This window comes from Oncorhynchus mykiss, chromosome 18 (genome assembly GCF_013265735.2).
Source record: "Oncorhynchus mykiss isolate Arlee chromosome 18, USDA_OmykA_1.1, whole genome shotgun sequence".
NCBI lineage: Eukaryota > Metazoa > Chordata > Actinopteri > Salmoniformes > Salmonidae > Oncorhynchus > Oncorhynchus mykiss.
In genome coordinates, this window is record NC_048582.1 from 28,551,368 (window position 1) to 28,578,539 (window position 27,172).

The 27,172-nt window shown below is 43.3% G+C and overlaps 1 protein-coding gene across 15 annotated transcripts in view; it reads left to right on the forward strand.

Annotated features, from left to right (window-relative positions):
- LOC110495966 (muscleblind-like protein 2a) overlaps positions 1–27,172 on the forward strand; it is a 73,729-nt gene that overhangs the window by 29,888 nt on the left and 16,669 nt on the right. For 9 of the 15 annotated variants that reach the window (XM_021571522.2, XM_021571521.2, XM_021571526.2 and 6 more), the window contains exons 3-5: positions 22,340–22,507; positions 22,754–22,960; positions 24,178–24,426. In XM_021571522.2, the coding sequence (XP_021427197.2) occupies positions 22,340–22,507; positions 22,754–22,960; positions 24,178–24,426 (624 nt within the window). The remainder of the gene's footprint in view (positions 1–22,339; positions 22,508–22,753; positions 22,961–24,177; positions 24,427–27,172) is intronic. The other 6 variants (XM_021571523.2, XM_021571525.2, XM_021571530.2 and 3 more) reach the window with 1 other exon arrangement.

Sequence of the window (27,172 nt, forward strand, 5' to 3'; positions counted from 1 at the left end):
AGCCCAGTGTTTCCCTCTTAAATGGGCCACTGTTCTGACGTGTATGTGTGTGTGCGCCCGCCTGCCTGCCTGCCTGCCTGCTATGGCCTGCTCAGCTCCACAGTGCAGTATAGCGCAGTGCGGGACTAGTGACAGTCTCTGTGGGCTGGAAACCACAGTCCTGGAATGGACTTCCTAGACACAAATTACGCTGTGAGAATAGGTCAGACCACTGATATAGCACAGCCCCCCGCTCTGACCTCTGCAAAATTGGTCTAGGCAGTTTGAAGCATTGGCTGCTTTAGTCTGTTATTGGGAACTAAAGCTTAGTCATTTTGTATTGATTTCTTCCCCTTCATGATCTAATACAAAGATTCAGCATAGGGTGTTAGTGACACAGTATTACTACCAAGCCAATAATGGGAGACAGAGCAGAAAAAAATCTATCTGTAGGACAGAGGCTTCACCTAGTTATCCCACACAGGCTCTAAATCATTCTCTTTCTCTTCTTTTGATAAAACAAGATGCTCTCTGAGAAATGCTTTTTTCCTTGAAGAATTTCTTCTGCGGAATGTATCCCTCTACAGTATCCCTCACACTTGTTAATTGCACCATCCATCCACTGTGGGATGTGGTAAACAGGCACTGCAGCAGACCAAGGGGAGATCCAGTGAGTGCAAGGCAGGCAGACCGGAAGCTCGCTACACGCTTGGCCTTTATGCCGTTGTCTGCTTCCTACGTGGCACCCTATTCCCTATGTAGTAAACTACTTTTGACCAGGGCTCATTGGGTTCTGATCTAAAATAATGCACTATATAGGTAATAGGGTGCCATTTGGGACGCAGCCATCGTCATTACTTATTGATCTGAAATGAGCCTAATGCACATTTTAATTGTGCCTTTTCCTTTTTATATAAAAAAAAAATATATATTTTATTTATACATGATTTTGTTAGGGCTGGGATGATACAAGTATTGCAGTAGTCATTAGTATCGTGGCAAGGAAACAAAACCCAAGCATGTTTAACTTATTTTGGGAAACAGCCCTAATGTTGTAATTTATGCTGTCATCCAGAGTCACATTTGTTTTTCAAGCTATATGTATGGAGACGCTGAGAAGCAGGTGCAGGTGAAATGTTTAATAAAACATGAAAAGAGACAACATAACAGTGGCGTCTACTCATAAACACTGGAACAATACTGACTAAGGAGAGAACTAAAGGGACTGACCAATATAGGAGAGGTAATCAGGAAGGTAATGGAGTCCAGGTGACTATCATAAGGACATGCAGGTGCACGTAATGATTGATGCCAGTTGTGCGTAATGATTGATGCCAGTTGTGCGTAATGATGGATCCTAGGGCTGTTGGTTAGTATTCCGGCGATGTTGAACGCCGGAGGGGAGGAGCGGGAGTAGACATGACACTATAGCACACAATATTTTACATACAGCAGGTTTTTATAGGACAAATAGTTGTCTGCTTCGTTTTCATTTTTGCCATGGAAAAAATATTGCGATACTGGAATTGTACCGGCCCTAGATTTTGGTCATTCACTTTTGTTGGGTAGCAGTTTTTCTCTTCAACTGGTTTGAGCATAATCGAGTTACCCTTACAAGGCACCTTGTTTTTTCTGATACTCTGTCATCCCTCATCAGTTTACAACAGAATCACATCCTAGACAAATAAACCACTAGATAAAAAATATATATATATATATATATATATATATATATATATATATATATATATATATATATATATATATATATTACACACTGCTCAAAAAAATAAAGGGAACACTTAAACAACACAATGTAACTCCAAGTCAATCACACTTCTGTGAAATCAAACTGTCCACTTAGGAAGCAACACTGATTGACAATAAATTTCACATGCTGTTGTGCAAATGGAATAGACAACAGGTGGAAATTATAGGCAATTAGCAAGACACCCCCAATAAAGGAGTGGTTGTGCAGGTGGTGACCACAGACCACTTCTCAGTTCCTATGCTTCCTGGCTGATGTTTTGGTCACTTTTGAATGCTGGCGGTGCTTTCACTCTAGTGGTAGCATGAGGCACATCAATGCGAGCTGTGGCAAGAAGGTTTGCTGTGTCTGTCAGCGTAGTGTCCAGAGCATGGAGGCGCTACCAGGAGACAGGCCAGTACATCAGGAGACGTGGAGGAGGCCGTAGGAGGGCAACAACCCAGCAGCAGGACCGCTACCTCCGCCTTTGTGCAAGGAGGAGCACTGCCAGAGCCCTGCAAAATGACCTCCAGCAGGCCACAAATGTGCATGTGTCTGCTCAAACGGTCAGAAACAGACTCCATGAGGGTGGTATGAGGGCCCGACGTCCACAGGTGGGGGTTGTGCTTACAGCCCAACACCGTGCAGGACGTTTGCCATTTGCCAGAGAACACCAAGATTGGCAAATTCGCCACTGGTGTGATTTTGTTGTCAGCACATTCAACTATGTAAAGAAAAAAGTATTTAATAAGAATATTTCATTCATTCAGATCTAGGATGTGTTATTTTAGTGTTCCCTTTATTCTTTTGAGGTGTGTGTGTGTGTGTGTATGTATATGTATGTATGTATGTATGTATGTATGTATGTATGTATATATATACATATATATATATATATGTATATATATGTATATATATATATATATATATATTTCAGTGAATTTTGCTGGAGGTGGAGTGGGGATTAATTAAGCAACAGTAGCATACTTTCGTTAACACACTTTTTTTTCTCCCCTATGTCAAAAATAGAAAACTTGTCATTCCATGAGTGGATTGCGTTATTCTAAAATGTATATAATTATATTCTTCTCATCAATCTACGCACGACACCCCATAATAACTGAAATACCTTATTTACCTAAGTATTCAGACCCTTTGCTATGAGACTCTTTTGAGCTCAGATGCATCCTTGATGTTTCTACAACTTGATTGGAGTCCACCTGTGGTAAATTAAATTCATTGGACATGATTTGGAATGGCACACACCGGTCTATATAAGGTCCCACAGTTGACAGTGCATGTCAGAGCAAAAAGCAAGCCATGAGGTTAAAGGAATTGTCCATAGAGCTCCGAGACAGGATTGTGCCAAGGTACAGATCTGGGGAAGGGTACCAAAACATTTCTGCATCATTGAAGGTCCCCAAGAACACAGTGGCCTCCATTCTTAAATGGAAGAAGTTTGGAACCGCCAAGACTCTTCCTAGAGCTGGCCGCCCGGCCAAACTGAGCAATCAGGGGAGAAGGACCTTGGTCATGGAGGTGACCAAGAACCCAATAGTCACTTTGATAGAGTTCTAGAGTTCCTCTGTGGAGATGGGAGAACCTTCTAGAAGGACAACCATCTCTGCAGCACTTCACCAATCAGGCCTTTATGGTAGTGACCAGGCGGAAGTTACTCTTCAGTAAAAGGCACTGGTCTGATGAAATCAAGATTGAACTCTTTGGCCTGAATGCCAAGTGTCACATCTGGAGGAAACCTGGCACCATCCCTACGGTGAAGGCGGTGGTGGCAGCATCCATGCTGTGGGTATGTTTTTTTTTTTTTTTTTTGGCGCCAGGGCCTGGGAGACTAGTGAGGATCGAGGGAAAGATGAACTGAGCAAAGTACAGAGAGATCTTTGATGAAAACCTGCTCCACAACGCTCTGGACCTCAGACTGTGGCGAAGGTTCACCTTTCAACAGGACAACAGCCCTAAGCACACAGCTGAGACAACGCAGGCTTCGGGACAGAAACAAGCTTTTCGTTGCACCTGCGAGATCATCTGCGAATCTGTGTACGCGACCAATAAACTTTTGATTTATATTTTTTTTAGTACACAAAAACGGGGACCACTTGGCTCATTAGCACAACTTTCAAAACTACTGGCTGAAATTATACAAAAGTTTGAGAGTGCATCTTTAAGCTTGCATTCAGTTTCCCCTTGATGTTGTACACAACAAGCTTCCATCCCCTCTGTCACAAGGGGATTAATGGCTGATTTTTAAGATGAAATTGTCAACCCTGTGCCTTTTTTGTAGTCACTTTTATAGTATTTTTATGTATTTATTAACCTCTGGGAAGAAGTATTTGTTATGAAGTTGAACATGTGCTCTTTATTACATAACTTTAAAATTAAGCTAAATTAACATCATTTTTTGGGTGGGGACTACATTTCTCTTATTTGTTCAATGACCTACACTCCACCTAGGTACTTTGTTTTCCTCGTTGTGTTTTGTGAGCCTTGGGATCTGGTGATACAGAATGTAACCAGTCTGGGAGCAGCTAGGAGACAGGTAGCCACAGCTGTCTTCAGAGAGGATTGAGTCCCTTTAATGAGCCACGGGCCTTATTTTAATTGGCCTTAAAAAATAAAATCTGAGGCACAACCACGACCAATTAATTTGACTGGTAAGCTTTAGTGCCATGCAGAATAGGGTGCCATTGGGTATGGAGCTAGCCTAGGCAGCCAATAGTGACCGCTAGATCTGCACTCTCGTCTAGGTTTGATGTAATACACTTGTGTCCCGTAGCCCTACTCATGCATAAAGTATCCTCTATTCAGGCTGCAAAAGCATAATTTTCCTGCTTAACTAGCTCTAATGGTGAGCCCCTTACCCCCAAAAAATGAAAATATGTGTTCTGTCCTTTCAAAAACAATGAATTTAGCAGCATGGATTTATTATGTTTGAGCAAAATAACAGTGTTAGCCATGGCAAAATGCATAGAATTGCAGGGAATTAACTTTAAAACTGCAACATGTTCTCTCAGCTGCATGTCAATTTCTTTTTTGAATTTTCTTCACAATTCAGCCACATTGACAAGTCGGCCGTGCCCATTGCCACACCCCCTGCCACGCCACCACCTAAGCCTCTTTTCGATCCAGACAAAACACTATGTTCAATCATGGCTTTATACAACAGGCCTATATCCCAAGAGAGTCCTTGAGTGACTTAGTGTACAAATGTAGACTTAGTGGACCAGTATGACAGACCAGTATGACTCATCTTTAGCAGACAAGCTATCAACTGAAAGCCCATGTGATATAAGAGCTGCTATGAGGTCTTTGAGGTTTACCAGAAGAGACTAGGGCTGCATCCCTATTGACACCCTATTCTCTATTTTGTGCATTACTTTTGACCATTTGGGAAGTAGCCAAGTTTTTCCTTAACTCTACAATGGAGTTGAGCGGAGACGACTGTGGGCGGACTGAACCTCCGATTACATCGAATTGCTGTCGGTCAATACGTGTAAAAATGTCATTCTTAAACCCTTAGTGTGTACCTTTTGTCCTCTGTTGCTGCGTGCATTTCATTGTTTGCTGAAATATATACTTTAAGTAAAACTTTAGTCAAATATAACCACTGACTGTTTCCTCGTATTGACTGACAGGGACTCGATGTTGTCGGAAGTACATTTTGCTCAGTCGTCGTAACCCAACTCCACCGAGATGTACAGTGCTTTCAGAAAATATTCGCACCCAAAGACTTTTTTCCAAATGTTATTTTACAGCCTGAATTTAAAATGGATTGCATTTAGATTTTCTGTCACTGGCCTACACACAATAACCCATAATGTCAAAGTGGAATTATGTTTTTAGAGTGTTTTACAAATTAATAAAAAATGAAAGCTGAAGTGTCAATAAGTATTCAACTCCTTGTTATGGCAAGCTTAAATGAGTTCAGGGGTAAACATTTGCTTAACAAGTCACGTAATAAGTTGCATGGACTCACACTCTGTGCAATAATAGTCGTTAAAAAAATATTTTTTAAACATTCTCCTCTCTGTACCCCACACATACAATTATCTGTAAGATCCCCCAGTTGAAAAGGGCATTTCAAGCACAGATTCAACCACAGAGACCTGGGGGTTTTTCCAATGCCTCACAACCGGCACCTATTACTAGATGGGTAAAAAAATAAAAAAGCAGACATTGAATATCCCTTTGAGCATGGGGAAGTTATTAATGACACTTTAATGGCGTATCAATACACCCAGTCACAAAAGATACAGGCGTCCATTGCCGGAGAGGAAGGAACCCGCACAGGGATTTCATCATGAGGCCAATGGTGACTTTAAAACAGAGTTTAATGGATGTGATAGGAGAAAAGAGGATCAACAACATTGTAGTTACTCCACAATACTAAACTAAATGAGAGGGTGAAAAGAATGACGCCTGTACAGAATACAAATATTCCAAAACATGCATCCTGTTTGCAATAAGGCACTAAAGTAAAACTGCAAATAATTTAATTTAGTCCTGAATACAAATCATTATGTTCGGGGCAAATCCAACACAACACATCACTGAGTACCACTCATAGTGGTGGCTGCTTTGTGTTATGAGTATGCTTGTCATCGACAAGGACTAGGATGTTTAGGATAAAAAGAACCCGAATAGAGCTAAGCACAGGCAAAATCCTAGCGGAAATCCTGGTTCAGTCTACATGTGACAATTTTTCTTCCACTTTGACATTACATGGTATTTTGTGTAGATCATTGACAAAAAATTACAATTAATTCAATTTGATTCCCACCTTGTAACAAAACAATGTATAAAAAGTGAAGGGGTGTTAATACTTTCTGAAGGAACTATACATTTAGTGGAGTTGAGAAACCCAGCTATTTGGAATGCAGTCTAAAGCTGTGCTGAAAGGCAGGTCTCTTCCCTGTCTGTATCATATCAAGCAAAGTAGATTTACTTATCACTAGCCCAGTGAATGACTTGTCTGTATGTATAAGAGATTTAATTATTTCCTCTCACTTTCTGGGAATGTCGGGGGGAGTGAGGCGGCCATCTTGGCGTGATTTAACCCTTGAAGTGAAGCACTCTTGTTTTAGTCAGGTGAGGTAGCCTTAAAGTCCCAGGCTTAACTTGACTATACTTTTAAACTCATTGGAATGCAATTCTGAGCCTATATCCTATCTGAATGCATAGATATGCAATATGATATGAATTTCCCCTTAAGGTGACTGACCAGGGAAGTATTAATTTGGAGTCATACAGAAGCTAACGCGGTGGGACCTACCCAAATCTGTCAAATAAGAAACATGTTTTATGTTGCAGAGCTAATGCGAATACACCCCAGCTTACTGTTATCATACTGACCGTGGGTTGCAGTGGTGGGCACCCAACAAGCTGTTAATGTGGAAGGTACTTCATTTGTCGTGTGAGTGTCTGCAATGCACCAGTGATTAATGAACAAAGCGGGGGCAACCAGATGTGGAGGCCACCAAAATAGCACCTCTAATGAGCTGGTGTTTTTCTTTCTTGCCCACTGAATCTTACCTTAAACTCCCTCGATGTCTGAACAACCATACCACGCTAATACTGTGTCCCAAATGGCCCACGATTCCCTATATAGTGCATTACTTTTGACCGGAGTAGTGCACTACCTTTGACCACGACCCATAGGACTGATCAGAAGTAGTGCACTATATTTAGTGAATAGGGTACCATTTGGCGCACACAATATATCCGTCAGGGAATGCTTTCTGATTTTTGAGAAACTGAATGAAACCGAACTGAATGAATGATGCATCTTGACATAGAGATTCAGCAATTACAAAATTACACTGATTGGCCCAAGGCGTGAGCTTTAGTAATTAACTGAAATGTGTTGGTCACATGTGATATCTCAATTGGCTGGGGGGGTTGTGTTGCTGCATCATTCGTGGGGAACGACATGTTTACTGTTGCCTTGAACTTTATGTGTCAGGATAGCATCTGTCAAAGTGCACATGCGTTTCAATTGTGGATAATGTTCTAATGATTAGAGGCCAGATTGATTACCATTCCAATTGCACTAAGGGTGCCTAATGATTTGACCATGAACAAAGTACCTCATAATTACATAACTGACAACTACAAATACTAGATTAGACGAGTCGTTATTATAGTGATATGGTTCGACCGGCGAGGTTGAGAAGCCTTTCGGTCAACAGCAGTGTTTTCCATGTTCTCCAGTGCTCTACACACTCCAGGGTTGTAATCACTAGAAAACCAAACGGAATAAAACGCACCAAAATGGGGAGGGACTACCTGAACTTGTCCAATAAGAAACACCTGCTTTCATTGCAAAATGTTGCACTGGTATGTACTAATGATACAACCCAGTATACCATATACTCTGCAGCATGCCTTTCCTCCCTTCCCCCCCAGTGTATGGTCGTGTGGTAAAGGTCTATAGAGGTTGCTGGTGGTAGGAGCAGGGGTGGGGGGGCATGCAGAGTTCAGGGATGAAATTGAGATGGGCAATTTCACACCCAGCAGATGCCTGCGCCACTGACCTGCAGTGACAGGTGGGGGATACTAATTGGCAGCGCACATAGGGTCAGGGCCTACAAACTGTCTGTATCCCGAAGGCACCCTATTCCCTTTATAGTGCACTACTTTTGACCAGAGCACCATGGGTTCTAGTCAAAAGTAGAGCTCTATATAGGGTACCATTTGGGATGCCTACACACTTCCCCAGACTCAGATGATCCCATGGAGGGAGAGAAGGGTGTACAGTGGGAGGGAAAGATGGATGGGAGTATTGGTGGTGGGGGGGAACACAAATTGGCAGAGCATATACTGTTGCAGTTAATTAAAACTCATGGTGTGTTTGTATTTGTAGTAATTATAACTACCCTAGGTGGGAGGAAGCGGTAGGTGGAAGGAAGGCAGGGAGAGGTAGGCGGGACCAAGGGCTGGAGGGGAAAAGTAGGTGAGAGTTGGGAGAGTTAGGTGTAAGGAGTGAGGGAGGAAGGCAGGACCAAGGGCGAGAGGGAAAAAGTAGGTGGGAGGTTTGGAGGGAGAGGTAGGAGTGATATGGTGGAGGGATGGAGAGGTAGGAGTGATATGGTGGAGGGATGGAGAGGTAGGAGAGTGATATGGTGCAGGCAGGAGAGTGATGGTGGAGGGATGGAGAGGTAGGAGTGATATGGTGGAGGGATTGAGAGGTAGGAGTGATATGGTGGAGGGAAGGAGTGAGCGTGTGTTCTTCGGGTGACGCAGGGATTCTAAACTCTTATACTTCCATTTGTCATTGTTTAATAAAGACCAATGCAATTCAACGTTTACATTCATTAACAAATTATGAAATGAGACTAATTTATTGTCTCTGTTAGACAGGCTTTACTCATAGAAACACAAACTCTCTCTGGGGGTTTTCTCTGTCTTGCTCTGCCCCTCTCTCCCTCTATTCCCGATACACGAGTGTTGGCTTGGTCATTCTGGCGTGTGTGTACGCTGATGGTAGAAATAAAAGGTGTGCTTACTCCACTTGAGTGGCTTGTGTGAGTCATCGCTCTTGGGCTCTAATTCACTTCCTGTAGCGCAAGGCAACCTTGGCCTTATATTTAGAACCAGAAGGCCAACATCACCAGAGAGCCTACATACAGTACCTAGCTAGCTACCTACCTCTGGGTCATGTTCATTAGGGCATGCATAATTTTAAAACGCTTTGCAAAGGAAAACAAACATTTGTATTTATCATTGGACAAGTCCAGGTAGTCTGTCCCTGTTTCAGTCCATTTCATGTGTTTTGCTTCCTTATGAACATGGCCCTGGTGAGGAGCTGCCACGACATCACTAAGCCCTCAGAGGCTCTTGAGTTCAGCCCTACAGGTGGATATCTGTCACCAGGGGAAACTATCCCAACCAGAAAACAATATTTTGTATGCATTCTGTCCTCGCTTGGTTGTCATGCTCGCACAAGGTGTCTCCCCAATCACTCTCTTACTCCTGTGGTCCTGTGTGGCTCAGTTGTAATTCAAGTCATTTTCGATTAAAAAGTGGCATATTATAGAAAGATGACGGAAATGCACAGGGTAGAGGAAAAGGTATATGCCAAACCAACGTGCATGAATTGGGTTATGCGAGAATATGCTAAGCCACTCTTGAAGGGCAGTTGACGTTAATTAATTTTTTTTCTTTTTTTCTTTACATTACCGGATGACATCCTTCATCAGGGTGTCTGTGTCCAAATGGCACCCTATTCCCTACCTGCACTACTTTTGACCTTAAGCTGGAATATGGTGCCATTTCAACGCATATGGAGGACTGATGTCTTGTTTATAAGCGCCACTTCATAGTTTGAGAGTGATTTTACTAATACAGCATTTTCCTTCAATGAATTGTGAATGATAGAAAAGGCCCATAACACAACCCAACACTGTAACCTTGGACAAACTGGCCTGCGTCAGCCATGTCTCCCATATTACAGATTTCCTTGTCTGTCCCAAATGGCACCCTATTGCACTACTTTTGACCGGAGCCCTATGGGTAAGTAGTACACTAAATACGGAATGATATGCCATTTGGTATGCATCTGTGAGAGAATTACATGGCTATAGAGTTAAGCATGTACTCTAAACATAAAGGTAAACAAAGGAGGCAGAGTTTTTTTTAATATATTTTATTTATTTATTTATTTTTTTAAATTAATGTTTTTAAAAATGAATTCCATGTTCTAAAGAATTTTTTCGAAAGTACCTGTTCAGCGTTTGTGGTTTTTCTGGTTTGAGTGTTCGGAGTACCTGCTGAGGCTCCCTTGTGTGACTGGTGATTTTTAGAATATCAATTGAAATTCTTGAGTTTTGATTAAAGGCATCTAACATGTGATCATTGTAGTGCCTTCAGAAAGTATTCATACCACTTGACATTTTCCACACTGAAATTAAAGCCTGAAATTATTCAATTGAGATTTTGTCATGGGCCTACACACAATTCCCTACAATGTCAAAATGGAATTAGGTTTTACATTACATTTACATAAACGCTCAAATGTCTTGATTCTAAAAGTATTCAACCCTTTTGTTATGGCAAGCTTAAATAGGTTCAGGAGAGAGAATTTGCTAACAAGTCACATAAGTGATTATAATAGTTTTTAACATGCTTTTTGAATGACTACCTCATCTGTACCGCACACACACAATTATCTGTAAAATCCCTCAGTTGAGCAGTGAATTTCAAACACAAATTCAACCACACAGACCAGGGAGGTTTTTCCAATGCCTTGCAGAGAAGGGCCCTTATTGGTAGTTGGGTAAAACTTTTTTGAAGCAAACATTGAATATCCCTTTGAGCATGGTGAAGTTATTAATTACACTTATCAATACACCCCGTCACTACAAAGATACAGGCGTCCTTCCTAACTCAGTTGCCGGAGAGGAAGTTAACCGCTCAGGGATTTCACCATTAGGCCAATGGTTCTTTTAAAAACCATTACAGAGTTTAATGGCTGTGATGGGAGAAAATGGAGGATCAAGAACATTGTAGTTAATCCACAATACTAATGTAAATGACAGAGTGAAAAGAAGGTAGCCTGTACAGAATACAAATATTCCAAAACATGCATCTTGTTTGTAAATAGGCACTAAAGTAAAACTGCAATAAATGTGGCAAAGAAATTAACTTTGTCCTGAATACAAAGTGTTATGTTTGGGGCAAATCCAAGACAACACATCACTGAGTACCACTCTTCATATTTTCAAGAATGGTGGTTGCTGCATTCTGTTATGGGTATACTTGTCATTGGATGTTTTGTGATAAAAATAAACATAATAGCAAAATCCTAGGATGCTGTTCGACTACAGCTCAGCATTTAACACCATAGTACCATAGTTTAACACCAAACTTATCATTTAAGACCCCGGGTCTCGACCCCGCCCTGTGCAACTGGGTCCTGGACTTCCTGACGGGCCACCCCCAGGATGGTGAGGGTAGGTAACAACATCTCCACCCCGCTGATCCTTATCACTGGGGCCCCACAAGGGTGCGTTCTCAGCCCTCTCCTGTACTCTCTGTTCACCCATGACTGCGTGGCCTTGCACGCCTCCATCTCAATCATCAAGGTTGCAAACGACACTGCAGTGGTAGACTTGATTACCAACAACGACGAGACGGCCTACAGGGAGGAGGTGAGGGCCCTCGGAGTGTGGTGTCAGGAAAATAACCTCGCGCTCAATGTCAACAAACAAAAGAGATGATCGTGGACTTCAGGAAACAGCAGAGGGAGCAGCCCCCTATCCACATCAACGGGACAGTAGTGGAGAAGGTGGAAAGTTTTAAGTTCCTCGGCGTACACATCACAAACAAACTGAAATGGTCCACCCACACACAGACGGCGTGGTGAAGAAGGCGCAGTAGCGCCTCTTCAACCTCAGGAGGCGGAAGAAATTTGGCTTGTCACCAAAAACACTCTCAAACTTTTACAGATGCACAATCGAGAGCATCCTGTCGGGCTGTATCACCGCCTGGTACGGCAACTGCTCCGCCCACAACCGTAAGGCTCTCCAGATTGTAGTGAAGTCTGCACAACGCATCACCGGGTACAAACTACCTGCCCTCCAGGACATCTACAGCGCCCAATGTCACAAGAAGGCCAAAAAGATCATCAAGGACAACAACCACCCGAGCCACTGCCTGTTCACCCTGCTATCATCCAGAAGGCAAGGTCAGTACAGGTTAGAGGTCGACCGATTATGATTTTTCAACGCCGATACCGAATATTGGCGGACCAAAAAAGCCGATACCAATTAATCGGCCAATTTTTTTACAATATTTTTTTTATAATTGTAGTAATGACAATTACAACAATACTGAATGAACACTTATTTTACCTTAATACATCAATAAAATCAAGTTAGCCTCAAGTAAATAATGAAACATGTTGAATTTGGTTGAAATAATGCAAAAAAAAAGTGTTGGAGAAGAACATAAAAGTGCAATATGTGCTATGTAAGAAAGCTAACGTTTCAGTTCCTTGCTCAGAACATGAGAACATATGAAAGCTGGTGGTTCCTTTTAACATGAGTTTTCAATATTCCCAGGTAAGACATTTTAGGTTGTAGTTATTATAGGAATTATAGGACTATTTCCCTCTATAACATTTGAATTTCATTAACCTTTGACTATTGGATGTTCTTATAGGCAATTTAGTATTGCCAGTGTAACAGTATGGCTTCCGTTCCTCTAGTTAGCACGCACTAACTAGCTAGGCCTTTTACTTCGGTTACACCAGCCTCATCTCGGGAGTTGATGGGCTTGAAGTCATAAACAGCGCAATGCTTGACGCAAAACGAAGAGCTGCTGGCAAAACGCACGAAAGTGCTGTTTGAATGAATGTTTACGCGCCTGCTTCTGCCTACCACCGCTCAGTCAGATCATATGCAACGCAGGACACGCTAGATAATATCTAGTAATATCATCAACCATGTGTAGTTAACTAGTGATTATGATTGATTGTCTTTTATAAGATAAGTTTAATGCTAGCTAGCAACTTACCTTGGCTTACTGCATTCGCGTAACAGGCTCCTTGTGGAGTGCAACGAGAGAGGGGCAGTTCGTTATTGCGTTGGACTAGTTAACTGTAAGGTTGCAAGATTGGATCCCCCGAGCTGACAAGGTGAAAATCTGTCATTCTGCCCCTGAACAAGTCAGTTAACCCACCGTTCCTAGGCCGTCATTGAAAATAAGAATGTGTTCTTAACTGACTTGCCTAGTTAAATAAAAGTATAAAAAAATATATATATATATTTTGAAAATCGGCAAATCTCAAGGCCAACAGACTGTTAAACAGCCATCACTAACATTGAGTGGCTGCTGCCAACATACTGACACATCTCTAGCCACTTTAATAATTAAAAATTGGATGTAATAAATGTGTTTCTAAACAACAGTATACAGTGCATTTGGAAAGTATTCAGACACCTTGACTAGTTCCACATTTTGTTACATTACAGCCTTATTCTAAAATTGATTAAGTAAATGTTTTCCTCATCAATCTACATACATTACCCCATAATGACAAAGGGAAAACAGGTTTTTATATATTTTTTTATTTATAAATAGAAAAAGACTTGAAATTGAGCTCAGGTGCATCCTGTTAACTTTGATCATCCTTGATGTTTCCACCTGTGGTAAATTCAGTTGATTGGACATGATTTGGAAAGGCACACACCGGTCTATATAAAGTCCCACAGTTGGCCGTGCATATCAGAGCGGAAACCAAGCCATGAGGTTAAAGTAATTGTCCGTAAAGCTCAGAGACAGGATTGTGTTGAGGCACAGATCTGGGGAAGGGTACCAAAACATGTCTGCATCATTGAAGGTCCACAAGAACACAGTGGCCTGCATTTTTAAATGGAAGAAGTTTAGGATGGGCCTTTGCGGTTCCAGAGCTGGCCGCCCGGCCAAACTGAGCAATCGGGGGAGAAGGGCCTTGTTCAGGGAGATGGCCAGGAACCCAATAGTCACACTTATAGCGCTCCAGAGTTCCTCTGTGGGGGGACTGGGGAACTTGTCTGGATCGAGGGAAAGATGAATGGAGCAAAATTCAGAGATCCTTGAAAACCTGCTCCAGTATGCTCAGGACCTCAGACTGGGGTGCAGGTTCGTTCACCTTCCAACAGGACAACGACGCACACAGCCAAGACAACGCAGGAGTGGCTTCGGGACAAGTCTCTGACTGTCCTTGTGTGGCCCAGCAAGAGCCCGGACTTGAACCCGATCGGACATCGCTGGAGAAACCTGAAAATGGCTGTGCAGCGACACTCCCCAGAGCTTGAGAGGAACTGCAGAGGAGAATGGGAGAAACTCCCCAAATACAGATGTGCCAAGCTTGTAGCATCATACCCAAGTAGACTCCAGGCTATAACCGCTGCTAAAGGTGCTAGAACAAAGTACTGAGTAAAGGGTCTGATTTACTTATGTAAATGCAGGATTTCATTTATTCGATAAAAAAAAAAAACTAAGCAATTTTAGAAAAAGGCAGTAACGTAACAAAATGTGGAATAAGTCAAGGGGTCTGAATACTTTCCGAATGCACTGTAGATAGGCTAGCAATTGTTGTTCATTTTCTCTCTCGAAATGGCTATTTTTCTCTAGTTGCTGCTTGACGTTGGCTAGTATTTATTCTACAATTATTTTCTTCATAGAAGGTGTCAGTGACATAGGCCAATCTACAACTGGTACGCAAGTGTCTGAAATGGACTCAAGAGTGCTCATGACAGTTAGGCTTAGTTGTCAGGAATATTGCCTCAGTCCTTTACCTCAGCCGGTCAACAAAGAGATTGGGATGGTACGTGTGTGCACGCCTGTCTGTGTGTGTGTGTGTGTGTGTGTGTGTGTGTAATTAGATTAGTGCAGCTCAACAGGGTGGGTTTCATGTCTCAGCAGGTCACAGATGATCAGATTAACTGGAGTAGGCAGGGCTCACTGGATTACCAGCCCAGCCTACTGGGCTACAGCATAGACCTGGGAGGCAAGAGAGTTGTAAGAGCATTGAAGACACGCACACAAATCCTATCTCTATGTTGACAGGCAAGCAGAACATACACACACACACACACACACACACAACTCTGTAACATACATGCACAAAAAAACTTGCCCTCGCTCTTCGGTCTGGACGCTCCCTCATAACTCGTCCTCAACAATACAATGTTAGACAGTCCTTTTTCAACAAGCACATAAGTTAGACTTGCTTGTAGTCAGAAAGACTGTTTATTTCTGCTTTATCTCAAGGTTCATCATTTGTATTAAGTGCCACCCTGCTATTTTCAAGCTGTGTTCTTTCACAGAAACTGTGTGTGTGTGCTCAATGTTCCAGGCAGCACCTCACTCGGAATACACTCTCATTGATGTTACAGTCAAAGAATTAGAATGAGTTGATCTATTTCTGATTCATACACAGTACTGCCTGCCACACTTTTATACAATGCCCTCTCCCCAGATGGAGATGTGTGTTTTTGGGAGTGTGTGTGTTTTGTGTGTGGGCCCGTGGTAGAGGGACCCCTGCTGAGGAGTGTCCCTACACAGATGACACTGTGTCTGCGTCTGAGAGAACAGGAGGGGGGTATTATCACCTATCTTTCTCACTCACTCACTCGCTCTCCCTCCCTCCCTCCCTCTTTCTCGCTCCTCTCGCCTCTGTAGTGGAAAGCCAGGAGGCTTAGGAGGCTCTTTGCCACACTCCTGGGGTAATCTCAGGCGTGTCAGCCGTAGCACCGCTCGCCCATCTCTAGGATTACGGGTGTTCAAACAAAGGCATATGTAATTACCGCCGAGACAACACTGTAATCTAGTAGGCAGTGCGTGAATGCAACGGGAGACGTGTGTGTGACAAAAAGCAAAAACAGGCCTTTGTTCCATAATTTATTTTTGTTAATGGTGGCTCTCATTTGTGTTGTCGCATAATAGCCTTATGATGAGACTCGCCATACATGTAGGCCAATACAAAATGGGCAAGGTTTGTTACAGATATATCTACCGTTTTTTCTTCGATTTGTACTTTTGACTATTTCTATGGTGTAAGAAACTCTTAAGTTAAAGGAAATGCTAATAGGTATAGTTCATCTTCTCAAATGTCACGATTAAAAGCCATAGGATATAATTTCAGTATTTAAAGTACAGCATTTCAATTAGTGCTTATTTCCTTTTAGAAGACCTGTGTGCGTGGAGTTGAATGCCTCAACATGAGAGCCATTTGCAGCTATGGTGCCCAGTACTGCTTACGGATGTCATGGCACCTTGAGTAGTATTCATGGCTAAGGTGAACCTGTTACAGTGGGCTTGAGTGGAATAGGGCACCGGAAAGGGACACTACTACCCCTAAGGAGGATGAAGGGACCTCCTGTCTGTGTGCATCCAGCAACGAGAACCCTTCTGCTTTCTTCCAGAGTGGTGTCAGGACCTGCTTTTTCTGGGCCTTAACGTGTTCCGTAAGTGCCCATCCTGTTGGGTTCTCATTGCACAAGGTTTCGCTTAAATGTCACACCTGACTGGGAATAAGGTTGACATGCCAGCAGCCATTAATGCCCAGAGAGAGACCGAGAGATGGAGAGCGAGACCTAGAGAGAGAAAGATGAAGAGAAGGAGAGTGACTGAGAGGAAGAGAAGAGGCCACCAGGTCAGTGGAGACACAAGCCCCTCTGATATGGTGTAAAGGGATTACAGATATTCCCTGCTTCTTGTCAGAGAAATTAGTGTCAGTTCTCACAGTGAGCGAAGTCGTCGCTGGGGAGAAGGACAAACGGATGAAGTGAAAGGACTTTGTGTTGTCAGAGTTTCTCCGGAGGTGCCGTCATCTCAGGAGTTGTGGGGGATGTCTCTGGAAACGCAAAGGCATGAAGAAATAATGTTTAGCGCATTAACTGTAACATACAGAGAGAAGCCTAGCCCGCGGCGTTCCACTATGTCTCACCAGTGCCTCATTTTTTTATTCCCCCCCACGACTCTAATCCCTTGATTGAACTGGCATTAGGTCTTATTGGCCTTCTCGTCTGTCACTCTTCTCCAAAAGGCCATCGATCCTGGCTGTCGAGCTGTCAGGATGGTGATAATGTCATAATGTGGGTTTCAGCTATGCGAACCCTGTACAGTGCCTTTCTCCTGAGGGTGAATGAGTAGCTTGTGTCTGACCCTAGTCACACAAAGAGACCGAGAACCCCACCACTTCCCTCCATAACTAAAGCCCCCTCTCATTCACCAACATAATCTCTCTCCCCGAAGTCATGTATATCTAATTTAATTGAATTTGTCACATGCCTTGTAAACAACAAGTGTAGACTAGACTAATAGTGAAATGCTTACTTACAGGTCCTTATTTCAACAATACAGAATTAAATAGAAGATACAAAATGTTCTAAGACATAAATAGTGACATAAGGAATAAATACACAGTGAATAATGAATAACAATAACAAGTAAAAATAACATGGCTATACATAGGGAGTAGAAAATAACATGGATATATATATACAAGGAGTACCAGTACCGATTTATGTATGCGAGCAAAAGTTTGAATGATGGACTGAGGTGGGGGTGGGGGGGGCTTTGAACCCCTACCACCCACATAACGAGAGGGATGCCACCCAGCCTTCCCTGAATTAGGGTCTAGCTTTACTTTTGAATTTTGTTTTGCACCTCTGTCGGCTCAAGGGATGGTGAACCTCGGGCGAGGCAATAGAGCCCCATTGAAAGGAAAATGCAAATGGCCAGTAGTTAGCGGAGGCCTCAACTGAATCGCCGTTCTGCGGCCCTCTGTGCTGTGCCACCCACAGACACGCAGTCATCACTGTCTCGATTCAGTGCACAGCTGATTGAGAAGGTGGGGGGGGTCGGAGGTATTTTTTTTTCTAGGCAGGGGGGGTCATGCCAGTACAGCAGCAGTCAGCCACAGTGTTACCTTAAGGGTACATGTTTTTCCCTCCTCACCAAGGCCTCTTCAGAACGAAACGGCTGCCCTCGGTTTTGGTAATGTAGCACAATGCTATAGCTACAGCAGGCATCATACAGTGTACTCGTAGTCTTGCTTGCCCCAAATTCACAGCAGCTGTGGGAAGAGACTAACTAGGCTAGTTTATTATTGAGATTCTTGAGGGAAACAACTTTGGCTCCATTTGACTACCCCAATATGACAAGGGAAAAGTGCTACCATGATTGAATGACTTGCCATGATTCGATGACAACATGCATGTGAAACCCCCAATTTCTCAGTGTTAAAGACTTTGGATTCACATGGGCAATTAATAGTTGTAATTAGCCTCCAAGGGGACGGGCCTAAATGGGTTAAGTGAGCATAATCCTAATCTGTTCATGAAATTACAGACTTTCATCTGCGTCCCCCTGGGATTAATCTAATGTACATGGGCTGTTCATAGAAACTCAGTAGTTTAGGGAAGGGTGACCGCTAACTGGGTAGAAAAAGGAAGGTTTAGTCTCCCTAGAGCCATAATTTTAAAAGTGGGTGGCAAGAAAGCTCGGTCCTGTGGTTAAATATGTAAAAAAAAAAAAAAAAAAAGGGGCCAGCATTTATTAGTATTATACTCCCGGCCTCGTTGTCATCGCTTTTCAAACCCCTAAGAGATAATTATCTTCTTAACCATATTATATTATTAGGCCTAGTATCACAAGTTAGCTAGATGCATAGATCCTTGACTTTGTGCTGAAATTTTGAAACAGACCCAGCTATCAGAAAGGATCCACTGTGTCATTACAGCTGAATGATGTAGCGTCTGAAATGGGCTTGTTTAATGGGGTAATCATGTGGCTCAGGTTTCAAAAGCCCCTTTTCATAAATGCGTGCTCCGATGCGATGGTGAGGATGAATAAATTCTTGCTCCGTCAGTGTGGGTGGTAAAGACAACGGGGCCTCTCTCTATTCCCCCGCTGGGCAAGATAACATCTGACTCGAGCTCTGACAGCCTCTCGCTCAGTTTTTCATCATCTGAGACAGGCAGCTTTTTAGCACTGTCATTGTTACACGAGGAACGCTCCGGGGCGCTCTCCGGCAGCTCTGCTCAGAGAGCGGAGCCAGCCAGAAACGCTCCTCTAGTTGTCTCTTATCTGCAGAGTCAGTGGCACGACTCCCTCTGAACAGACCGACCCTGCTTGCGTCATCTCACGTGTACTTACTGCATAAGTGTTCTAGCCAGCATCGCTGTGACTTAGAGAGCCAGTGGGCTGTAAGTTAATTAGTACCTGAGTGAAAAGGACCCTGTGATTATCATTTAATAATGCTTGTTAAAATTTACACCGCTCCGTCAATGCTAATAAGCAGAAGTAAAGTAATGTGGAGGGAGAGCATATTGACCGCTGTGCCACACACTTATGAATATAACCCCCTCCTTTCTAATGTGTCAAATGAAACACTCTCCTCAAGTGTTTTTATGGCTGCTTAACTCCTCCCTCAAATGGTGAGTAACGAAGCTCTAAACTGGCACCGAATACATTGAATCAATCACGACATTGGCAGCAAAATGTCACAAAGAAAGCATTGTTGTCATGTGGCTCGTTTCTAAGCAAGCAACCCAGGATTTTCTGAGTTTTTCCCTGACCACAGAAAATAGGCTATAACTAGGTTCTGGGGTTTGGTCCAGGTGGTCACGGCCCTACTCATGCGTGTGATTGTCAGGGGTCACAGCACTCTCTAATGCCCTTCAGGCCATCCTCACAGTCACAGGGAAGGCATCCAAAGCTCAGCCTCAGCAGCACCGCATCCCCCATCACTCTTCCCCTCCCAGCAGTCGCCATGGAGTCTGTCTGCCTAGAGCGGCGTCAGTGAGAGAGGCTCTGATTGGTTTTGACACCTCTCAGGCTCTTGGCTGCGAGGCACAGCGATAACATTATTCTTTGGCTGGGGATGAAGTGGAGAGTAGGAGGAGGGATATCCTGCGCCAGTGGAGAAACTGAGAAGGAGTGCAGCACTGGCACGAACCATCTGTAGAAACTGAAAGGGGCGTAGAGTGCAGCCCTGTGGCACCCCATCCGACGGGTGACTTGACTTCCCCCACACTAAACCAAGACCTCTGTGCCCCTCCACTAGGGAAAATGATGTTCATATCCTGAAATGAGTTATTTTAAGGATAGGCCTGATGTAAAAGGAACACAATCATGTACTGTTTTATCCACCGACGCAAAAAAATAACACTGCATTAATCCCATGATGATAGATAACTATCAGTGTTTGTTTTTAACAGTGTAGCCTGCTTTGCCCCAGACTTGTCTTGGAGATGATTGTATGATGGGTTTAGTACTTACTTTAGTATATTATATCTATCTATAGCTAGTTTCTTACATAAATAAGGCATACCTTCACACATACAGCTTTGTTGGGCTCAGTTCGGCCCTAGGTTGGCCTTCTATGTCCAACTTCATGTCCCAAATCAGTGTGAATGCCTGCTCTGTTTGATGCTCTCACTGGTGCTTTTTTATCACAGTGGGGTAAAAAACAAGCACTTTTCACCAGGTTTCTAATTTTGCCTCGGGAAGACAACACCCGGCTGACCAGCATGATTACACGTTATTTGTTCTGCGGACTCCCCGGGATCAAATAACCCCTCATTGAATAAAGGTCCGCTCATGTTCGTGACCAGAACAATAATCTGGATGTTGAAACGGGGGAACCATAAATAAAACGTGGTTCAGATTTACAACCACCCTTATAGGGTTGACGTTGACATGTGATGTCAAGAAAAATATTCGGGTCATCAAGAATGCGGTCCACTTCATCTTCTCTGACATGTTGCCTTGGCTAAAAGCAGAGGCGTCATGTACCCATTATTTGGTACTTAAGTTTTCAAACATCTGAAACTGCTTTTTCCCCCTGCAATCTAGAGTGATAATCATTATGCAACCTTGCCAGCAGACATGCCAGCTAAGATAGTTAGAAAAGCTACTCTGACTTGATTTATAGCTAGTTATGAAGTTAGGTTCCCAATCTAGCTAGCTAAAGCCAACTTCATAAAACTGCTTTGTGGCTAGTGTTGCAGAGACACAACACAACATTTGTTTTATTTGCGAAGGAATGACTAGACAAATGCTGTGTGTGTGTCACTCTACTCCCTATCTCCTCCTCCATTGAGTATCTAGTGTCTTGCCTAGGCATCCCTTTGCTCTGTGCACCTTGGACGGAACCACTTACTAGGGAAAATGGGGTATGGGGGGGGTACTCTTTGCCTGGTCCAGTCAGCGGGCACCTTCCTCAAAATACCACTGATAGTATCATAATTATTTATACAAATATCTGTGGGCTTAAAAATAAAATAAAAAATGAATTTAACGTCTGAGACAAATCTGAGGGAGCACGTGCCTTTGCCCCGTATGGACATGACACCACTGGCAACACAGATCCCTTCAACCTTCATTTAGGGAATGTTTAGCGGCTCAATCCAAAATAATCACAAGCAAAGCACGTCTAAGGTCATCATTAGGCTCAGCCTAACATTTACTGCACACCATACAATATTGTTAGCAAACTGCAGTAGTAACCGCAGTGGAACTATTTTGGGGGTCAGAGCCAGCTAGGCAGTGTGCGCATGGAGAGCGGCTGGCTGTATGCTTGTTTGTCAGTGGACTGGTAGGGAGGTTGTCCTATTTCAGCATATACCTGTGACTGGGGCGTTGATGCTCAGCTAATTGGGTCACTGCTCTTCCCTTACTGCCTGGTGGTGTTGAGGTGAGGCATTTCAACAGCAGGAGATGGATACCGGATGCTTCAGATTTATACATCTGGTGAAGCATCTGGCGCCTTGTTCTATCTCTGGCGTCATTATCTTGCTAACACACGTTGAAGCCAAAGCCACACATTGTAAGGTGTTAAATCCTTTATTGAAGCAGCTAGCCATCAAGCGCAAACCTCTGAGCTTGCTACTCGCAGCCCCACCGGCCTGCTGAGGCCAATACGCCCAACTCCTCGTCATTTGATATTAGGATCCCCATTAGCCGCTGCAAAAGCATCAGCTGTGAATATCAATGTGCCCCTCAGTATTCAATGTATTGAAGAATGTCTGCATATGCCTCACCTCTGACCATATTCCTTAACCTCTGGCCATATGACCATATTTTTTTAATTGTATTTTTTTTCAGGGCCGATGTACGCGAGAGAACTGCAAGTACCTCCACCCCCCGGCCCACCTGAAGACCCAGCTGGAGATCAACGGCCGCAACAACCTCATTCAACAGAAGACTGCAGCAGCCATGTTGGCTCAACAGATGCCTTTCATGTTCCCTGGCACGACCATGCAGCCTACCATGGTGAGTAACGGACTACTAGGCATTACTACTCCTGATGTGTACAATTTGTTTATTTCTCTCCCCTCTTTTCTCTCGCTCTTCTTACTCTATAACTTTTGGGGTCTCTCCCTTTCTCTTCCTCCATCCAACCTCTTCTCTCTCTGCCTTTCTCTCCCCCTGCCGTCTCTCTCTCTCTCACCTCTTTAACATTTCTGTCCTTCTCGGTTTCCCATCTTTCCCCCCATCTCGCCCCCTATTTCTCGGTAGCAGTCGTTTCCTATTAGCCAGGGGCTGGGCTCCAGCCCGGGGCTGAGCTACGCTCCCTACCTGACCCACATGACCCACAGCATGGGCATGATGCCCACCGAGATGCTCCAGCCCAGCACCCAGAGTATCATCGTCCCTGGAAGCCCTCCCTGCTCAATGCAGAGTTCCTCCTCCAACCAGAAGCTTCTACGCACGGACAAGCTGGAGGTACACCACCACCAACCAATAACAATACCAGAAGTCATAGTATATCGAAGTATATTAGCAGTTAGGAGACATCACAAACTAACCAAGTACAATACCAGGAGATAGGAGAGCCGGCCTCTGAGCAGTCACGATACGAGGAATCAAGAGTTTGCCCTTCGAGCGGGTTGGGAAAGCCTCTCCATAATTACCTTACGACACCATCCTTATCCACCTAGGTTGATGTGGAAGTTACCCCTTATCACAGATCTTATTTTCCCTAGTCCTAACCATCATAGATGTAAAACTTATATTTTACATACTCCCTTTCCACACACCTTTACTTTAAAAGAATAGATCACTTTAAGAACTTGAGCGCTGACCAACAGAATACTATACCTCACCGTTGATTAACGGGGCGGCAGGTAGCCCAGTGGTTAGAGTGTTCGACCAGTAACCAAAAGGTTGGTGGATCGAATCCCCGAGCTGTCGTTCTGCCCCTGAACAAGGCCACTGTTCCTAGGCTGTCATTGTAAATAATAATTTGTTCTTAAACTGACTAGTTAAATAAAAAATATAGATATTTTAAAAATCTACTTAAGATAGATGAGATTATTTCAATGGGGGGTTTGTTTATACCACAACAAAGCACCAAGTTAATGAAAACAAAGAATAGCCTTGGAAGGATGGCAAGCACAGACAGACCTGGGAGTGTAGGTGTATTGTGTGTTTTCCTCAAAGTACCGTCACTTAGCAACAGAGCGATGTGGTTGCTAATGAGAGGCCATGTTCCACTGAGGAATGGGGATACTCCCACACTAAGTGAGACTGTTTACCGCCTTCTGCATGTTTGTGTGTGTTCTCTCCATGCTTTGTGTGTCTTTGCGTGTGTGTGTGTTTGCGTGCGCGTGCGTGCTCTCCCCACACTTAGTGAGTGTGCGGTGTTATGTTTTACATCCCAGGCTGTGAGTGAAGCCCCCTCTGATTGACTACGCCCAGGCTTTGAATAGATTAACATCTGTCTGTACATTATTCAGTCCATAGTTATAAACATAATGATAAGTTGTTGATATGTTATTGGTATGTGTATTATATTGTATGATATATTAAGCTAATATTTGTGTCTGTCTGTCACTGTGCATGTCTGTCTATTTGTGTGTGTGTGTGATTATGCATGTGTCTGTCCATGTATGTACGTGTGCATGTCTGTTTGTCCGTGTGCACCCCACCCTCCTTCCCAGGTGTGCCGGGAGTTCCAGCGGGGCAACTGCGCGCGTGGCGAGACGGACTGCCGCTTCGCTCACCCCAGCGACAGCCCTATGATTGACACTAGCGACAACACTGTGACCGTGTGCATGGACTACATCAAGTCACGCTGCTCCCGGGAGAAGTGCAAGTACTTCCACCCGCCGGCCCACCTGCAGGCCAAGATCAAGGCTGCGCAGCATCAGGCCAACCAGACGGCTGTGGCCGCGCAAGCTGCTGCCATGGTGAGACCCTCCGCCACCCTCACAGCCTGTAGAGTAGTGAGCACAGCACACGCACTAAAGTAGGTTTCAGAAATCTGCTAACTTTTCCAAATTCCCTGGTTTTCCAGAAATCCTGGTTGAAATATTCCTGAAGTCAGGAGGGAATCCTTGAACTGTAATTTCTGGAAAACCTTGGACTTTTGGGAAAGTTACAAGACTTTTGTAGCCCCAGCAATGTCAGACAGCATACCTGACAAAGTTCCAGATCAAAAAATATCATTTCTAATGTTTATAATATGTAATCAACTATAGACAACTAGTTTGGTAAAGTACACACACTAGAATCTTACATCTAGAAAAGAACACAAGTACATAAAATGTGGAGCACTGCTTTATTTTTCCATACAGTTGATATACCACCTTCCTAGAATACTATTATGGACGCTTCTATACAATTCACATAAATGTGACCACTCAACCCACACTCAGGTCATTGTATAGGCTCTATAGTTATCAGGCTTTAGATAAGGTAAAGCGAATGTATATCACGACCACAACAGTTTATGGTTGTGTCCCAAATGGTACCCTATTCCCTATATAGTGCACTACTTTTGACCAGGACCCATCCCAAATGGTTTCTATTCCCTATATCGTGCACTACTTTTTACCAGAGCCCTCTGTTCAAAAGTAGTGGACTATATAGGGAATAGAGTGCCGTTTGGGAATAGAGTGCCGTTTGGGACGTAGTCTATTATTAGCTTCAGGCTAGGAGCTCTTTTATTCGCCCTTGATCATACAAACAAAGACAATGCCCGCCCTCCTCTCAATGATAAGTGTAGCTCTCTGCAGATCAGTACAAATTGAATCAAGAGAGATGGGTGAGAATGTGAGGCCAAACTGACATTAGGGCTCTGGTTGGTCATTGATCCACTCCATCATTATTGGACCCTCCCCCTTCAGGCAGGCAGAGAGGCAGGCAGGCAGAGAGGCAGGCAGGTTTTGGTAATAGGACTTTCACTTGGCTGTGACCCTCCCTCCCCCCTCTCTATACTCTGTGTCAACATTGGTCCGAGTCAGTGGCTGTTGAATGAGTAGACTTGGCTCTGTCTTGCCCGCTGCCACTCACACTGCCGTCACTGCTCTCGCGCTGCTGTCTGATTCCATGGCATCGTCCAGCATGCTTTTCGTCTCATCAACTTGCTCCTCCATCGCTGCTTGCTCTCTAAAACCCCAACCGCACGCACCTCCACTGATACTGGGTGAAAAGATGACTCGAGCACAGTTAGAGTTTAAAAGAAAAAGGACACAAACAATAGGAAAACACACGTCATCCAGTGCAGAAGACATGATTATGAGTTAATGACAACTCGCGCTTTGTTTCCTTAAGCTGGTGTGACCTTAGATAAGATATTGGGGCGACAGGGCTTATGGTTTACCGGAGGACAAAGAGCTTTTTAGTCAGCTCTATGGGAGCATTTCCCCATTGCAATCCTCTGAATAAATGTATAATGTACTATACAGCCATTACAATGTACTGGCACAAGGTACAGTAAATTAGATACTGTGTTAGTTTTTTATAAAGGAGAACCTGCGTATATTTAATTATTTTTAGGATATTAGCAGGAGAAAAAAACGAGATCCCTCCCGAAGGGGGAAGCGTATGGTTCCGGAAGCGAGAGGGTTAACCACTCGACCAGACTCTTGTCCTAAGTTAGATACAGTTACGGGAACTGAAAAGTTGTACCATAGTACAGTTTTTTTTGTGACAAACTATCAAAAGGAGACCAAGTGCCATGTTGCTCATGGATTGTGTAACTTTTTAGTGCCCACAACTGTACCAACAATACATGTATCATGAGCTTACATTACCCAAAGATTTGTTAATCTGGAAATATACCCCAGACAGAACCAAGTTTATAGTACATAAGATTATAAACAGCAGGATCTAACCTCTACCTGTTATGTGTTGAGTTTTAGACTATACAGTTACACTGAGGTGTCATTTGATTTAATTTAGCTCCATTTCTGCCTTCCATAGCCTGTTGTATCGCAAGTTGAATGCTGTCATGTTTCCCTCCCTTCCGTTTGCTTCCATTAACATAACATTTCAGTCTAAATCTAACACGGAATCTGAGGTGTATTCATTTGGAATGATCGGTAACACTTTATAAAATATCTATCTTTATAAAAGGTACATTAATGTAAAGTGTTACCGAATAATCTTAGTATTATCCTACACATAAAGCAAAGGCTTGTGCATGGCCTAGTAATCATAAGTGCCTTGGTTGTCCCATCGATGTTACCTTTGTGCAATGTCATCGATTGGTTTCATTCAGAAGCCTTGCTAAAAAACGTCAGTTTTTTCTCTTCTTCAAATGTTATTGCATTGAGCAAATATATATATATTTTTACTGTAGAATCAAAGAGGAATGTAGAATAAACAGAGCTCCACATTTTGTGATGACTTTCCTAATAACAAATATTGTTACAAAGTTGCCCATTAACCACACACTAACAAGTTACACATTCGGGTTCACTCATTTATTAGTGTAGTTATGGAAAGAAAAATAATAGTTTTGTTTTTACCACCTAAATCAGATTTTATTTTACCCCATGACTGAAATGGATGTGACCGACCGGATGCCAAAACATTGTCCATTCTACCATTGTCTGCCATAGGGCATCTTCTATCAAACCATTGGTCATAATGGTCTCTAAAATGGGCATTGGTTCCAAATTGCACTGCTTTTATTGTAAAAGCTAATAA